At 43.5% G+C, this 18,652-nt stretch overlaps 1 protein-coding gene across 9 annotated transcripts in view; it reads left to right on the top strand.

Moving 5' to 3' along the window:
* Positions 1–18,652, top strand: part of WDTC1 (WD and tetratricopeptide repeats 1) — a 475,018-nt gene that overhangs the window by 356,579 nt on the left and 99,787 nt on the right. For 5 of the 9 annotated variants that reach the window (XM_085647694.1, XM_085647696.1, XM_085647693.1 and 2 more), the window contains one exon: positions 11,876–12,070. In XM_085647694.1, the coding sequence (XP_085503820.1) occupies positions 11,876–12,070 (195 nt within the window). The remainder of the gene's footprint in view (positions 1–11,875; positions 12,071–18,652) is intronic. The other 4 variants (XM_085647700.1, XM_085647701.1, XM_085647697.1 and 1 more) reach the window with 1 other exon arrangement.

Here is an 18,652-nt window from a genome sequence, read left to right as displayed (position 1 = left end):
AGTGCTCAAGCACAGCCCGTCCAACAAAGGGAGGGGCGGGGCTGCTTAATGGATCGGGGAGGAGAGGGGGTGGGCTATTCTTTCATTGCGCACAACTGTGCCTTGGCTGGGGTTTACGTCGAATGACTCGGCTCGGGAGTAAACACAAACAAGCCCCACAATGGTACCTTTAAGTGCACTAGTGCAATGTACATTTGTAGCCACATCATTGACACGGCAACCAACTCTCAGTCTGGTCAGCAACAGGAATTGACTCAGAGAGCACAGAACGTTAAATAAAAAAATGCATACCACACGTTAATAAAATAACCATTTGTGGGACTGATGTGGAGGGAAGGGGGATAGACGACATTACAGCGTAACAGGAACTGAAAGGAAAGGGGGCCAAATCGCAAGAAGGGGGAAACGGGGTGAGAGATTGGTATTCTGGTAGACGGCAACATTTAAGCAACGTGTTTCTGAGATAGACAGACGGAAGGGGAAACAAATAGTGCTTCCCCAGTAAATGAAGACAAAAGTGTAACGCCGCGGGTAAAAGATCCAATCCCGGTGGACGTGCCTAAAAGGAGACAGGGTGGCAACAAGGGAGGATTGACATGCCTTTAATACAATCATTGCACTGCCTTAGGCATAATTTGTGACGCCAAACGACGCGCACGAATGAAAGCTGAAGGCGGAGCAGGGACGAGGCTTCTGGAATCGTATTGATTCCAAGAAGCCTCGTATGACGAGTTCAGCGCATGCGCTGCTTAAGTCAGGCCGAGACCTAAAAAGCGGCAGTCAGGGATGTCGATACGGAATAAGGCCAGGGTACATCAAAGTGTACACATTCGGGGTACTTGCTGCATTAGCTGGGGTATGGCGCCATCCAGTGGTTGACGGAGATTCCAACACCATTGTTTAATGGTTTTGGATATTCGTGCCAATCATGAAGAAGATAGAAAGAATTGCTCTGCTGCTGAAGACGCTGGGCCTGCTCTGACATTTCGGGAGGGCAAATGTTTTGGCATTCTCCAAATTTCGTGAACCCTTTTGTAAAAAGCGCGGCCTTATTACAAAAGTGCTTATTTTGCAAATTTTCTTGCAAATCGTGAAATCCTGGAGGTTCTGTTCACTAAGAGCTACTTATGTTAAGTGAAAATCATACTGCGCTACTAATGATTTTACTGTAGTAATAGTGAGCACGTCAGTCACGATTACATTAGCTTCCACCCCATGCTATAATAACTGCAATGTTCACCTCGGTGCATCAGTCAGGATTACCAGCAGTAATGTGAAAAAAGCTTGATCAATATGGAATGCCTCTACATGGTTAATACATAACAACCATTGTTGCAATGTCCCTCGCGCCAAGTTAATCATATTAGTAATAATTCTCCCCGTTGTCTCATGGTTTATCATTCAGATATCCGCTTTAAATATATTTTGGAATTCAAGCAATTTTCTCCAAAGATCAGGTTATGAGTTCTGAAAATACGCACATTTTTGTCTCAAATGTATGCTATTCAATTTTGGGATGCATATAGTTATGCAACCAAACAAAAGCTTGTAATTTAGTTGACTGGGCTGCACACAGGAGAGCTTCTTGCAGGTAACTGGAGAGCTACCAGTAGATCATGAGGTACTCGTTGGAGATGCCCGTGTGTAAATATAATCACAGCACAAGAGGAGGAAATCAAGAAAGAAAAGTTCCACCAATTGGAAACAATACATAACTTTTTTCTGAAAGACTGATGTTCCAGATGGGATTTTAACCAAGATGAATAAATATCCATACATTTGGATGAAAGAATATTACACATTTGCCAGAGTGAAAAATAACAGAAAAAAAAGCATGCCTACTGGATGTAGACAAGGCTGAATCAGGGACACCAGAAGCAGAGGAGCTACAATTTTATGAAGAATGAAAATAAGGAGAGAATGTTCAAAGCCCCCTGAAGGGCAAAATGGAAACAAATAAATCCCTAAAATAGAGATGGTGAAAGCGAGGTGAACCAGTTGGTTACTAGCTACGTGAAAGTCTATATTATTTATTGATTAGTCAACTGAGTATTTGTATGGGAGAGTGAATGTGTGTGTGGTTCGGGTCTGGGTGTGACTGCCCAAAGATGTGTGAATAGTTGATTCAGTAGGTATCTGAAGTTAAACCTACATGTTATAACAGTTGTTTGGGTGAGTGACTATCTTTATGGGTGTGGCGATGAGCCAATATATGTCTCAATGGTACATGTCCAACAAACTAGAAAAATAAAAGCCAGTGTATGTGTCAGTTGGTGTATATAAATAAGTACACATAAGACTCGGTGATTATATGAGTGACTGTATGGATAACTGTATAGTTGTAATAGTGTTTTTATAACACACTAAGGATGATTTATTATCTATATGAATAGATGAAGTGGTGTTTTTATGAGTGCATAGCTAAGTAAAAGTAAGTATGATCCATTGTTTGCATAAGTGAGTAGGATTACTTCATAAGTGATTAGGATGTGTGCTGGTGTGTAATGTCGATATAGGTGTATAAGTATATTTGATAGTGTTCTATTGATCATTGACAGCATGTATGAGTGAATCTATAGGTAAGTGATTAGACGTGTGTATAGATCTAGGAATCACTGAGTGGGTGTTTAGAAACTTGTATTGGTGTGTCAATGGTTTTAAATCTGGCACTCTATTTTACAGTGAGTGATGAAAGGTAATACTAGTGTATGATGAGGTGTATCTGATTGTCACGTGGATGATGTCATCAGTGATGTCATTTGAGATGTCATCAGTGATGTCACTGACCATGTCATGAATGATGTAATATGTGACATCATCAGCAGTGGATTGCGGGCGCGCGAGATTTAGTTAGTACAACTAACTACATCGGAGGAATTTCAATGGTTTTGTTCGAGTGAAATGTCCAGCTAACTGTAACACCCCTAAAACCTATTGTTTTTTCAGTGAATTTCTAAGGTTTTTTAAATGTTAATTCCTAACTATATCAGGCCTGAAACCTATGGGTTTTTCAGTGAATTTCAAAGGTTTTTTAAATGCTAATTCCTAACTATATCCGGCCTGAAACCTATGGGGTTTTTTCAGTGAATTTCAAAGGTTTTGTAAATGACAATTTTTAATGTATTAATTGTTATACTGATTTTTTTATACTGATTTACTACATTGTTTATTTTTAGATATTTTATTTTTTTATTTACATAATACATTACAATACAAAATATACTTTCTCACACTTTAGTTTAAATACTTTGCAAATAGGCAATAGACTTTTAAGTACAGTAGTTACAGTTGTTGCAATGGGCAACACAATTTCAAACACAAAGCAACATTGAGCTCCATGTGAATTTCTAGTCAAATGCAATTAGTTACTTTATGGATTACTTTTCTAACCACAGGACTGGATGCTAGATTCAGTCCTTGGACATCTCCTGTAAACAGTTGAGTAAAAGTGTTTTGGTTACAGTAGTGATTTTTAAGGATCATTATTATATTTTAAAAGTTGACACTTAAAACTTTTTTCACATAGAATCACCGATGTTATCCTATGGCAGAAAACTCACTTAGCAGGTAAGTAGTGTTATCGTTACTTTTGCTTACTCAGTGGTGGATCCTGGATCCAGCACAGGTGAATCTCATGTAAACAGTTGAAAGACTGTGTTTAAGTCATACAGACGATTTTTTAGGAATATTTTTAGTTTGTGAAAATAGACACTTAGAAACTTTTCTGCTGAAAACCACACAATGGATTCCTATGAAAGGAAATACAAGTTACTGGTAAGTCTGCTTAGAATTATTTTTCCGGGTCAGTGCTGGGCTAAAAGATGCAGCCCTGGGTTCTCTCCTGATAACAGATGAGTAAATTGGAATTCGTAGTTCGGCTGATTTTAGAGGAATTTTTGTACGTTTCAAAAATGGACACTTAGAAACTTTTCTGCTGAAAACCACCCAATGGATTCCTATGGAAGGAAATACAAGTTACTGGTAAGTACGCTTAGAATTACTTTTCAGAGTCAGTGCTCCGCTAAAAGATGCAGCCCTGGGTTCTCTCCTGATAACAGTTGAGTAAATCGGAATTCGCAGTTCGGCTGATTTTAGAGGAATATTTGTACAATGGTAAAGGAAGGGGGCGGGGCCTGAGGTGATGTGTGCAAACACGCCCTGTGGCGCGTTTTAAGTTGGGGAATTAATACCTCTTCAATCCTGCGGTCCCCTGGGGGCCAACTAGCCCACCAGGTACCTCCATTATGCGTCGGGGAGCTGTGTTGCAGAGCGGTGTTCAGAGGCCACGCCCCTTTTTTACAACACTCTACAACGCAGCTCCGTAGCGCTTCCTGGAGGTACCTAGTGGGCTAGTTGGCCCCTAGGGGACCTCTGGATTGAAGAGGAATCAATTCCCCAACTTAAAACGTGCCACATGGCGTGTTTGCACAGTATCACCTCAGGCCCTGCCCCCTACCTTCACCACTGTGCAAACGCGCCCCGTGGCGCGTTTTAAGTTGGGGGATTAAGTCCCCTTGAATCCTGAGGTCCCCTAGCGGCCAACTAGGCCAGCAGGTACCTCCAGTAAGCGCCACGGAGCTGCGTTGCAGAGAGGTGTAAAAAGGGGTGTAGCCTCATTACACCTCTCTGCAACGCAGCCCCCTGGCGCATACTGGAGGTTCCTGGTGGGCTAGTTGGCCCCCTGGGACCCCCAGTATTCAAGGAGAATTAGTTCCCCCTCTGCAAACCCGCCAGGGGGCGCGTTTGCAGAGTGGTGTAAGGAGGGGGCGTGGCCTCCGGCCGATCCAGTCTTTTTTTTTTTTTTTTTTGTTTTTTTTTTTTAGGAGGGGGGCTGTGTAGCCCCCCTTCTTTTTCCATTTTTTGGGCCCTGGGGACCCCATCCCCCAGGGCCTGCCCCCAATTTTTGTTTATAAAAAAAAAATCGGGAAGGGGGCCCTTGGCCACCCTCCCGCGGCCATAATTTGCCCCGGGGACCCCATCCCCCAGGGCATGGCCCTTTTAAAAAAAAAATGTTGTATTCTTTTTATGGAGGGGGGCTGCGTAGCCCCCCTCCTCAGGCCACTTTAAGGCCCCGGGGACCCCATCCCCTGGGGCCGGCCATTGTTTGTTTGTTTATTTATTTATTTATTAATTGGGAAGGGGGGCCGCGTGGCCCCCCTTATGGCCCTGGGGACCCCATCCCCCAGGGCCTGGCTTCTGTTGGGGGCCGCGGGGGGTCCCCAATCCCCCCACGGTCCCAGCCAGCTCACCGCATTCTGCAGGAGCCGGCATTGCTTTCCCACATGGGGAGCAGCTAACATGCTGCTCCCCATGTGGAAAAGAAATCAGCTTTGAAGCAAAGCAGTTTGCAATGACGAGGCTCCCGCCCTGTCATTGCAAACTACAGTGTCCCGGGGGTGGGCACCCCGTGACACTGCAGGAGCCGGTCCTGGGGGGTGGCGGTCCCCAGGGCCTATTCAAGCCTCTAGGAGGGGGGCCGCGTGGCCCCCCTCCCACACTGACAAGTTGCCCCGGGGGGGGGGGGGGGAGGCGGTCCCCGCGGCTGGGGGGGCCTGAGAGACCCCATCCCAAATAAATGCGTGAGCCCCCCCGCATATAGTATCTTTGAGCCCCGGAGGGTGTCAGTCCCCTGGGCAGTGTGGGGGGGATTGGGACTCCCCCACACTCTTTTTTAATTCTGCCCCCGGGATTTTTCCCCCCCGGGGGCCAATTAACAAAGAAGCGCGGGAGACCCGTGCATTTTTTTTTTATTCTGGGCCGAAATTCACGCTGGGTGCGCGAATCTTTTTTTTTTTTTTTTTTTTTAAATACATTTTTGGCCCTGGGGGTCCTTGTGGGACCCCCTGAGCAGGCCTAGGGGGTCAGGGTGTTTCTACCCTGCCTCCTTGTTGCGTTTTTTGCATTTGTTTTATAGGTTTCTTGTGCCTCGGTTCTACCTATATGGATATATATCCAGCAGCTAGGCCAGCCAGATCTGGAACGAGGGGGGGATCCGGATCCTTCCGGCTGGCGGCAATTAATATCCCGGCAACAGCTACTGATACAAATCCAAAATACATCTGGGTAGTATCCAAGCCGCTGTTGCTATCATGTCCCAAAATCATTAGGGTTGGACTAAGATTGATCCTATGCCTTAGAAGTCCTTACCAGAAGAGCTCCAGCCCACACTTTAGAGGGAGTAGCCTGGCACAGTCATAAAACATGTGAATCAAATTGGCCAGGCCTTCCCCACAACTAGGACACTTACTGTCTGTCCTTTTGCTCCAGTTAAACAACTTGGCAGGAGTAAAATACAGTTTAAATAGTGTTTTAAAATGCTGCGCCTTCAAGCTAGGTGACAAAAAAATCTTTGCGGCTAGTGCTTTTGCATTGTCTATATCAACGTCGTGTCACCAAGCTTCCTAGCCCAATTTGCCTCAGTTTTCTTGAGGTCATCCGAGAGTCTGTCCAGCATAATGCTGTAAATATTTCATATTTTGCAGTCAGCCAGAGTGATTACCTCCAACAATGATATGTTATCTAGGGGTATAGCCTCCCTGAAATTGCTGAGGAATCCCCTAATTTGCATGTATTTAAAATATTGGGTGTACGGGAACCCTTGCTGCAGATGATTAAAAGGGCATATCTGGTCGAGGTGATATAGGTCCCCAGTTGCTGTCAGGCCATACCGCTCCCATTGTCTACCCATTACATCGTAAAAAGGGAGTGGAAAAAGGGAGGAACGCCACAGTGGAGTATATCTGCAATGTTTTGGGATCCAAAATTTTGCGAACCTTGCTACAAATTGTCCAGGCATTAAGTATTGCCTTGAAATTACTTTTTTTGTAATAACTCAGCTCTATGCTGCCGCAGCAGCAGTCCACCGGCCTATCTTTCTAGAGCAAGTTCATACATTTTTGGAAGTGCACATTGTCCCCCCCCCCCCGATCGGACCTTTCGTCATTTTCCGAAAGAAATAAAATGTGCATTTGCTGTAGGAGACCTGCCCAATAATGGAATGTGATCTTGGGGACCGACAACGCACCCAGTCTCTGTGGAAGAGACAAATACTTTAATGATCACCTCACCTTTCCCGTACTGCCAGATAAAATTTATGAATATGGTATTCAGAACTTTCAGTATTGCTTTATCTATAGCAACTGGTAACGACCGGAAAAGGTATAAAATCTTGGGCAACATAGTCATTTTTAAAACACTGATCCTACCGATGGTTGATAAATGTAGCCCGTTTATACGTGTTAAGCCTGTAGAGATTGTTTCAACCAGAGGATCAAAATGTATTCTGCCTAAAGTTGCTACTGTGGGGTTAATGCGGACTCCAAGATACACATCTGTGTCCACATGCCGTGGGTCTTTGAAAGCAAGATTGTCTGTACAGATAACTTGTGTTTTACCTTTATTAAGAGTAGCTAGAAGCTCTGCCAAATTCTCCGGGTATAGCTTTTTTCCCTGATTGTTCCTTTGGGGTCAGTGGTGACAATGGCGATGTCATCAGCATATGCGAGCACCTTAGTCTCAAACCCATAGCTGATAATCGGCTTTATCCCCCGATTGTTCATATTCTTCTCAATCAGTGGGTTTATATAGAGAGCAAACAAAATGGGTGAGCAGGGGTACCCCTGCCTAGTCCCCCTCGACACTTCTATAATGTCCGACTCTTCCCCCATTAGTTGTTGCCGTGCAAACAGGTAGGAGTACGTAGCTTTCATAGCGGTGATAGTCCTTCTACTGGGTATAAAGCCAGGATGACACTAAATGGGCTCTGACCCCACCTAGCCGAGCTACCAGAATTTTAGAATAGATCTTGGTGTTGGAGTTTATCAGTGATATTGGCCCATATGAGCACAGGTTATCCAAACCAATTCTTCCTGGGTGATCAAAAAATGTAAAGCACAGACAGAAACCCTGCATGAACCTTCCACCAGAGTTGAGAATTCTTTCAGCTGAATACCAAAGACCTGCTTCAGCCTAACTACCACTATTGCACAAAGAGACATTTTTAAACCCATAGGAACCTGTGCCATTGATTCTTTCTTAGTCAAAGTGGTTCTCATAGGTATCATTCACTTCGCTTTCAAATCAGTCTGTTTGACTGCACACACTCAATGCCTGAAAAATTGCAATATCTAGTCCATAATTTATCATACAAAACTAATACTTATCCACATAAATTCTTTAGCACAACTTAAATTTAGTGGTGCAATTTGACCCATTGAGAAAGAGAACCACAACTTGAAGTGTACCTATAAGTTATAAAGTAAATTTCCCAAAAAGTTTGTGTTCTTTCACTCCAGACCTATTTTCATTATTGATTATTCCTTCCAGATGTCCCATATCACTCTTCTGTCCCGATGTGGTCCATGTACCAAGTTGAGGGTCAAACCATCGTCGACAAATAAAAACAAACAAATGGATATTTTGACATTGGCCTAATAGTTAACTGTTGTAGTTGTTTGTTTTGAATAAACACTCAAATCTTTTTGGGAATTTACTTTATAACTGTTCTTGGTACACTTCGGGTTGTGGTTTTCTTTTTCTCTGGGACACACTGCACTAAACGTATGTTGTGGAAAAAGAGCAAATTATGTGGGTACTTTTAAAATGATGCATTATAGACTACATATTGCATTTTTTTGGCATTGAGCGTGTGCAGTCAAACAGACCGATTATTTGAAAGCAAAGTGAATGATCCCTTTAAGAAACACTCAGCTTAACTAACAGCCGCCCCTCTTGAGGAGAACATTTGATTTGAAAGGTTTGTCAAACGCCTGTCACATATAGAGGCAGCTAGTGCTGATAATTATTTGTACGGATATGATAGGGTGCTGTGGGAGACAGATTAAGTTCAAACCGTCTCCTGAAGACCATGCTTTTCAAACAATAGCATCTTGTCCTACTTAAAGTTATACAGCGAAAGGTCCATCGACCTGATCTTCCTACACTTCAAGTGGAACATCTGATGATTGTGCATCTTCAACCACAGCATTTATCAGTGTGGGGCTCTCATATTGTCTCTACTTTGCCAGCTGTTGATTGCTGTTCTCTGCCTTTAAGGTACACTTAGGAGTTATTGATTTCCCAGATGTTTTTTTTTATTCCCAAGATTCCCTTTGATCAGGGACATACTTGAGGGTTATTGAAAGCATTTTCCCCATTAAGGAGAACTTTTCAATGTTAACTAAATCTACTTGTAGGTTCTGAAATGCACTTCTATATTAACCCCTTCGATGCGCATGACGGAGCGGTTCCGTCATATGCATCGGTTGCGCTGTGCGTATGACGGAACCGCTCCGTCATGGCCACGCCCGCGCAATAGAACCTTCAGCACACCGCGGTAATCCGCGCCGCGCTGAAGGGGTTAACCTGTGCATTTCAATTCTAAACTTTATTCAAATGTCTTTCTCCCACTTAACACGCCAGGCATTTTAAGAGTGTTCAAAGTTTACCTAGGCAGAACCAAGGTCTAAGTGTCTCTTGATGGGACCGTCTTTCTTCTTGTATCAGGCTGTGTAGAGTAGCAAGACCGTATCCGGTTGTCCAAAATCTCTTCCTGTCTAAGGTAAAGCTGCAACTACTCATTTGCTATGGAACTACTAAGCAGCCCCCTAGAAATCCTGATAAAGATTCACAAAACACTGCTGTCTTGACTCAGACTCCAGAGCTGACTGGCCCCCAAGTTGTTTAGGCCTCTTAGAGAAACTGTTTGAGCAGTGCATAATGGTTTTTTTTACTGCCCTTAAGAGGATAAGCTTGTTATTCTTTTCAGTGCTTATTACTCTTGATGGATATGATCTGACCTGAAGAGAAGGAAAAGTAACATGCACTCACTGATGTCTTTCTTTGTGACTCGCTACAATTGGTCACAATCACAGGTGTACAAGGGTCAGCACACCGTCATATCTGTGATTGCTTTTCAAAAAAGAAACCTTTTTTTTAAGGTAGTCCCATTTCTTTAAAGGAAATGGGGCTGCTTTAAAATTATTTTTGTAAATGTTTCAGTACAAGTTGGCAGTAGTCCCCTGGACCACTGCCTACTTCCCTTGAAACTTGAACATCAATTTGCAAAGGGGAATGGGTCCAAAAAAGATCCCTTCCCTTTTGCGAATAATTTCCACTGCAACTCGGGAGTTGGTAACTTATTGATGGTTTGAGACTGGATTTATGCTCTAAAACATTTGATATATCAGGGTACTAATCACCATTTTGAAGGGGCATCCTCAACGTGCCCCTTCCAAATTCCAATATACAGTCGAATTCTAGACTTGTTTACTGATTCAGAAATTACTGTTATTGGCAGTATCGGTCTTTTTTTGTAGACTCACAAGAAACCCTTTTGCTTTCCCTGGCAAGGTGAATATGTGCCTAACAAAAACGAATGTGTCCTTGCGTAATGCAAATGGTCCTCATGTAAAGCGCTTTGATACCTTTGGGTCAAGTTCGCACTATATAAAACTCTGGAAAAAAAATACTTCTAATACTTTCTTGGACTTTTAAAATTGGCATGGGCTCCAGGGTTGGAACCTGAAACACGTGCACTCACTGGCAGAAATAAACAGCCCAACCAATGAGTTGAATAGGTTTTAACTTTATAAACTGTTTATTGGTTTCTTCTAAACTGCTATGTTGATATGTACTGGGTATTCAGAGCCTGACAAAGAGGAATATTCACATCATGAACAATACTAATGCTGCTACAGTTACAAGTAAGTGCATCCTTTCTTCTCAGGAAACTATATAAGTAAACCACTACAGAGAGATTTAAGATTAAATGTTATTAGAGGTACTAATACTGCTCTTCCAGAGGGCACTCTTTTCACCTTATTCTCACAGAAAATGTTTTGGATTTGGTATTTATGGCTGCCTCTTGTCAGAACCAGGTTTGTTCTCATTGTGGCTGACAGATGGAAAAGTTATTTGATGACATTTACATTTTACCTGGACAAGTGGCTCAACAGATATTTTATCTGTTGATTATGCTTATTAATTCTTTTGCTAGATCAACTGACTCCTACTCATGCTTCTTCGCGTTCATTGAGATAAGGTGTGCCTGGTTCATCAAACTAGAATATGTCAAAGGTATTGAGAAAAAAGTAACACAATTTTACCTCAACGTAAGGGAGATTTCTTGCACTTGCTTCACATTAGAGCATGAGCAAGGGGACTGAGACCGCACCCATCAGGTACCGTTGCTGACTAAAATATCAGCCAGAAAAACTTGGTTGATTGAGCAGCCTGGAGCTTATCCATTGGTTAAACACACTAAAATACACAGTTTTTTAAAACCAGGACGAACGGAAACACCCTTTATCCTGTGTTTAAAAACAAAGTAGATTTTGTTTTCGAACAATTTGCCTAGGTGACTGACTGTTCATCTGCCAGAATTGTTACAAAGTGGGAAGACAGGCTTCATTCTGATTTCTTTCCTTAAAAGAAAATGCCTGATAAAAGCAGTCCTCGGAAGAAAGTTGGGGGGTGTTTTGTTGGTTTTGACTGAGTTCTGTAGCTTGCGTCTTCTCACGTGTTAAGAAGCCAGTAAAGCCATGAATAATGTTAATTGCACTGTAAAGTAGCGGGGATCTTATGTAGCATGGATATTTTAAAGGGATTCATTCTCAGTTGGTGAGTATGAGCATCATGGCTATGCTGGGAAACAAATGTTGCAGATAAGTAACTTTTACATTTTCTGTTTTGTTTTAATTGCTGGTGGTCTTATCGTCCATCATTTTCTTCTTTTTCTCTTGTTCATCATCTTTCCTCTCTTATATTTTCCCATCCACTCATTTTGTCTACTCCCCTCACCCCCCTTCCAACTCTCCACCTTGTTGGTCATCACCTCTTGTCTTTTTTCCTCCATTCTACCATCTCTCATACATAGTCTTCCCCTTAATTCCATTAGTGCGCAGGTGGAACTTCCACCATTTCTGGAAAAGGTGAAACAGAGGGCCAATGATGCATTCGCCCGCCAGCAATGGAGCCTCGCCATCGAGCTGTATAGTCAAGCCACACAGAAAGCCCCTCGCAATGCCATGTTATATGGCAACCGTGCTGCTGCCTACATGAAGCGGAAGTGGTAAGAGTGCTGTGGTGAAGTAGCAATTAAAGTACTGAGGGTTTAACAGTGCACTCTAGGTTGGTGAGTACATTAAAGGGGCTTGAGGTGCTTCCCGAACTGAGTCCATAATGCTCTTAAGAGAAGCACCTTTAGGGGTAAAGGGGTAGCTTGGCTGTACTTATTCTCTGAGGAGGATATGTTCAGGACTATGAGAACTGGAGGCACTGAAACCATAACAGAGGGTGTGGAACCATAACAGAGGGTGAGGTCTATGTAAATGTAAATTAGGAGCATGTAGACTAGGGCATAATGAATTGGCTATGAAATATATATATATATTTATGCACATATTTATTTAAGTTGATTTAATTAGGGTTCTTAAAAGAACAGGCAGGTTTAGTGTTGGACTCTTGAACAGATTTCTTGAGAAATTATATATGATTTAATCAACAAGTGAAACATAGAACAAGCCTCCGCTGCAATTTAACTTTTAAGTTGAGGGATTGACAGTGTTTTAGAGTCCAAAATATACTTACTCTGTATAGAGCACAATAATACACTTATGTGTATTGCTTTTCAGGTAGCGTTAAGATGTTGTTTGCATTTATTGCTGTATTTATGAATGTATTAAATGATTCACTGGATGCCTATTCTTTCTTTCATGCCACAGTTTCATGTTTTTAAGGAAGGAGGAATGGCTAAATCTGCTACCCTGGCAGAGGAAATAAATGGCGTGAGCCTGAAAATAGACGACATAATTTAAAAACACAGGTGGAACAGAGTGGGTACTTGTCCATGTTAGTGAATCGAAATGGCCAATATCTACTTTTTCTTGGGAACTGCTCATCCCTGTGAAGGTGTTCATGTTTCCTCAACATCAGAGAGAAAATCAAGTAGGTCCCTCTTCCTTTAGAATGGATCTCTCCTTCAGTCGAGTAGCCTGAACAAATTAATATAAGCCAGACACAGCTGCCATTAGGTCGTTAAGCCCTCAGGTTTCCCACTACCCCAGTACTGACCCCTTTTTAGGTCTGGCAATTGTCTGTCTATATACAATATACTTATAGTGGCTTTCAGCCAGCCTGCTTCATCCATTAGTCTGCTATCGTTCACCATATTTTCTCACTTAGTTATGCTTAATACAATACCACAAAATATCAAAAACCGACTTGGCCTGGGAATATGCATTTCGGCTATCTTGGAGTGTGCATTTCATAATAACAGAACTGTGCAAGAGGTATCCATAAACTACACCAATCATAATGATCATCAACATTAGATACCTCATTAATAACAATAATATTGCACGTTATCAACATGGTCGTTTCATGCTAGTGCACATTATATTATGCACGTAGAGAAGGTTGTTGCTGTGAATCAAGGGAGTGCAAGTGGGCAGAAAAAAATAACTTAGCTTGAATTGCAATCATTCCCACCGTTCTGAAATGTGTATTTTGTGCTGAGTCAATTTTTATTTTATTTTTTAAAACCGTTTTTATTGCAGAACAATAGGATAATCTAGACCAAATAATCATAATGTGCATTTATTAGATGATCATAACGAAATAATTGCATCTCCTTAAATGAAAATAAAATGTCACCAAAATAAATCTACTCATGCATTACTATTTACTCTAATGTCCATTTCACTCAAAGACTCTATACAATTACTGAGTCCATATCCAGGATATACCTAGACTCTTAACTTTCTAAGATCTGTTTTCCTATTACCCCCTCCTAAGCTTCAGTGGTACACTGTCAATAACAGTATATTTCACAGGGCTGAATAGAATTACTCCATATGTGGCAGAAAGCTAGACCTTTTTCCAGAAGGCATGCTTTTTGTACTTTGCTGTAAAAAAGTTCAAAATGTATGTAGATTTCATACCTTGAAGGATCTGCAGATCCTGCCTTGCTGTGATTGGTTGACTGCGACTAATTGCGGTGGGTCTGCAAGGCCAATTGTGCGTTCTAATTTGCTGGTCACAGCCTGAGTGAAAAGTTGAGCCTATCATCTTAGGACTCGGGACTCTGTCCCTGAGTCCTAAACAACAAAAGTAATAAGGCAAAAGGGAGCAGGGTAAGGTTAGCCTGACCCCCTTGGCCTTATGTGAGGTCCCAGAGGGACAACCCTGGCATCAAAGTTAAAAATAGAATATTCTTTTGCCCATTAGGGGATGTTCTGATCCACACCTGCAGAATGTCCAGTGGATCTGCGAATCCGGGGGACAGCAAAAGCAGGGTGTTGGGCGCTCGTGGACTTAGACATCCTAGTTTACATTTAAAAAAATCGAGATTCACTGAAACCTATTGTTAAAACCAAACCACTGAATTCCACCAGTTATAGTTATCTCAAGTACCTATAATTCATACCCTAAAGTAGCTATAACTTACACTGTTTATGCCCTAAAGTAGCTATAACTTCCGCTGTTTATGACTTCAGTTAGAATGCCTATGATGCAGATCTAGGATTACAAGTAATATTTTTATCTGCATCATACAATTCTCACTGATAGTCATAAACGTAGATTAGAGTAGCAACCTTATCTCCACTTTGTGGTAATCAATAAAAGAAATAAAAATATTTACAAGTAAGGCATGCAGAAAAAGAAAGGAAACTTTAGGTTAAAGTTGCCTGACTTACCCAAATATGAGCTTGGGAATATTCATCTAGACACTGTCTGGTGAACATATGAGTTGGTTTCTAAGTTGCAATCTTACATATTTCCGAAAGGGGAACATTCTTGACTCCCTTTCAGTGGGAAAGGGAGAGTGCTGGCATTGGTGAAAAAGAGTACTGCAGTGTATGCAGGCATCAGTGCAAAAGTTTAACATGAACAGTGAAAAAGTGAGCCTGGGGTGTTATAAAATAGTGTTTGCATTGCTGAAGAAGAATGTAAGGATTGGCGAAAAAGCGAGTGAGGGGATCAATCAAAATGTATGAGCATATCCGTTCGAAATAAAAGGCGTAGGGATTGGTAAAAAATAAAGCAAATGCAACCAGGTTAGAAAGTAGGAGCAATGGAATTAATGGAAAAAGAGCACAGTATTTGTAACATAAAGTATTGGAATCATTGAAAAATAAAAATTACATGAGTCACTGAAAGAGAGTGGAGACCTCTATAAATCACGTGTGACTCTGCAAAGCTGTATTAGCATCAGAAAGGAAAGCAAGCATGATAAACTGCAATTCTGGAACACCAGCTGTTAGACATTAAAGGATTGTAAAGGAAGAAATGACTACACCGCAATGAAGCACACACTTTTTGAAACAGCACTGTGACTGGGTTGTGCTGTGACCTATGGCAGTTTGATTATAGTGTGTAGCCATTTCCACTAGCGCCACTTGAAGAGTAACATCCTGCTCTGCGACGGCGGTGCCGCCTCACCACCGTCACGGTCCAGATTACATCATCCTGCCCTGGACAGGGGGGCCTGGTGATGAAGAGGGCTGTGGCCTCCTGAAGGAGGAAAAACTTGGACGAGGAGCTGGGTGACGCCAGTGGTCTGAACACATCCCCAGATTCTGCCCTGGTTTCTCTTCTGGGTCCTGCCCTGGAGGAAAAATTGTCTTTCACTGTGGTGATGCGAAAAGCAGCAGAGCTCCTTTACCTATAGCTACCCTCTGTGGAAAGACCAACGTCTTGACAGAGGTGCTTCAACCAAGAGGAAGCTTTGCAGGGCCCCTGATCCCCTTTAATGAGACCCTCACCTATGTTGTTCTGGGAGCCTGGGCTAAACCCTTCCTGGGGGCGCCAGTAAACAGAATGATTGCTCATCGCCATTGCCCTGCTCCCAGAAATCCGGCCTACCTCACCCTGCACCCGCTGAGAGCCTAGTGGTGCAGGCCTCGACTACCGAACATAATACAAGCACGTTTCCTACCACTCTACTAGACAGAAAATCAAAGAGGCTGGATACCTTTGGAAAGATCTTTTCTTCCACCAACCTGGAATTGCGGTTGATGGGCCGATATACTCAGCCCTATATACGCAGCTGCTTCCCGAAGAGGGCTGAGACATCTTGAACCATGCGCTGATGGATGGCCAGGACCCAACAAAGTTCAACATTCATTGTGGACCGGTCATCACTGACTCACTATGCAGAACCATGGCTTCAACTGTGGCACTCCGCCACCATGCCTGGCTGACATCGATGGGGTCTTCAGAGAATTTCCTATCTTACCTAATAGACATGCCCTTGAACGGCTCCCACCTATTCGGAGATAAATCGGAAATGGCGCTGGAGCATTTTAAGGAGAATTGAGTCACGGCCAGATCCCATCAATAGCAGCAATCCTCCTTTCGGCCCTTCTGTGGCAGGGGATTCCATGCGAGTCAGCAATTACATCCTTAACCCTTCATGCCAGCAAGATTCTCACTTATTAGGGGGCTGGGATCTGGATCCCACAGAGGACTTGGAACCCACAGCCAGCGTATTGTCCATTACTCTGCCCCTCCGGCTGCCACAGCTCCCAAACCTCTTTTGGGGGTCCTCAACACAGCACACCTATCCTGCTGGTGGCAGGATCAGGCACCACCTGCTCTAGTTGCAAGCAATAACCCCCAACAACTGGGTGCTCCACATCGTGCATCCGGGTTATGCTCTTCCATTTCTGAAAACACAGTCTACCTTGCTAGTTTCCTCAGAACTGCTGATGGAGCATCATCTCTTCTTGCTCTGTCAGGAAACGCAGGCTATGCTGGCCAAAGGAGCCATCAAGAGGGTGCCAGCATTGGAAGTAGGGAATGGTTGATGCTCCCGCTACTTTCTGGTGCTAAAAAAAAAGCCATCCTATTTTAGATTCTAAACTCTCTCAACGCCTTCCTAGAGAAAGAGAAATTAAAGATGCTCACCTTGGTTCAGGTCATGTCTGTCGTAGACCCCAGAGACTAGATAGTAGTTTTGGACCTCCAGGATGCATATTTCCACATTCTCGTTCTGCAGGCCCTTAGGTGTTATCTACGGTTCACAGTATGCCAGGAGCATTTCCAGTGTGCTGTGCTCCCCTTTGGCCTCAACAGTGCCCCCTGGATGTTCAATAAAGTGATGGCGGTTGTTGCATTAAACCAGCAGTGGTCGGGGGTTCCAGTCTTCCCCTACCTCGATGACTGGCTGTTGAAGACGGGCTTGTCTCAAGCAGTCGTCGCCAGCCTCGAGAGTACAGCAAACCGTGTACACTCGTCAGGATTCCCTATCAACATGCTGAAGTCACATGTTGACTCCTTATCAGACGCTCCCTTACATTGTTGCCATTCTGGGCATGTTGCAGTTCTGCGCCTATCCTCTGGAGCAGAGATTTCACGACATTCGGGCTATGATCTTGATGATTCAACCCTCAGTCTTGGTGTCTGGTGAAACTGACTCTGAGGCTGCTAGTTTTGATGGTCTCCTGCAACCTGCAGGGGAAGCACGCTCAATGGCATATGCGGGTTCTGCAGTTGAATCTGAAATCCAAGGCGGCACAGCGCCAGCCAAATCTCTTTGACTTGGTCTAGGTTTCAGAGAAGACTGCAAAATATATGCAGTGGTGGTTGATGAACCACGATTGGATCAGCAGCATGCCTCTCTCCCTTTCCCACCCTGTGCTGACAGTGGTGACTGATGCATCACTTCTGGGTTGGAGCGGCCACCTGAGAGAGGTGGAGAACAGAGCATTCGGGTCTCAGGAGAAATCTTGGCACCATATCGATCTTCGGAAGCTGAAGCCCATCCTCTTGGCATTGAAAGCCTTCTGCCCATAGATCAAGGGAAGACTGGTTCAGGTGTTCACGGACAACGCCCAGCACTGCTTTCTATTGCATCAAACCAGGCAGAGTAGGGTTGTGGACCCTGTGTGAGGAGGCTCTGCGCTTCTGGACTTGGCTGGAGCACCAGGACATTTTCCTGGTCGTGCAGCACCTGGCAGAGTCTCTGAAAGCCAGGGCAAACAAACTCAACCTTCGATGCCTTGCAGATCACGAATGGCATCTATATCCGGAGGTGGCACATGGTCTCTTCTGAGAATAGGGAGAACTTTAGCTTGATCTGTTTGCTATCGCTGAGAACGCGCAAACTCTGTGCTTCTGCACATTGGTGTTTCCAAAGCAGATCCTGTTCAGAGATGCGTTTTGCTTATACTGGAAACCGTGACTTCTGTATGCCTTTTCACCGTTCTCGCTGATGCCCCAGGTTCTCAAGAAGATCAGGACCAACTGAGTCTAAGCCATCTTAGTGGCTCCAGACTGGGCAAGAAGAGTTTGGCATCTGTTCTCCGATCAGGCTACTCCTTCAGGAGAATGTATTAAAAAAGAGAGGGACCCTTGGTTAACCCAAAGGACTAGGGTTCAGTTGGAAAATACTCCTTCAGGAGAACATTCTTTCGTAGCAGCAGGGCAGGGTCCTTCAGCTGAACCTGCACACACTCCACCTTAACGAGTGGAGATTGAGTCTCGACAGTTGAATGCCTTTGATCTTCCTTTAAGATTTATGATGTCTTCTTGGCAGCTAGGTGTCCTTCGGTAAATACTGTACACGCTTGCTTATGGTACAAATTTGTGGCTTGGTGTTCCTCACAACACGTTGATCCACTTTCTTTCTCTTTGTCGGAGGCACTCTCGT

This window comes from Triturus cristatus, chromosome 3_2, assembly GCF_964204655.1.
Source record: "Triturus cristatus chromosome 3_2, aTriCri1.1, whole genome shotgun sequence".
Classification (NCBI taxonomy): domain Eukaryota; kingdom Metazoa; phylum Chordata; class Amphibia; order Caudata; family Salamandridae; genus Triturus; species Triturus cristatus.
This window is presented reverse-complemented; position numbering and strand designations above follow the sequence as displayed.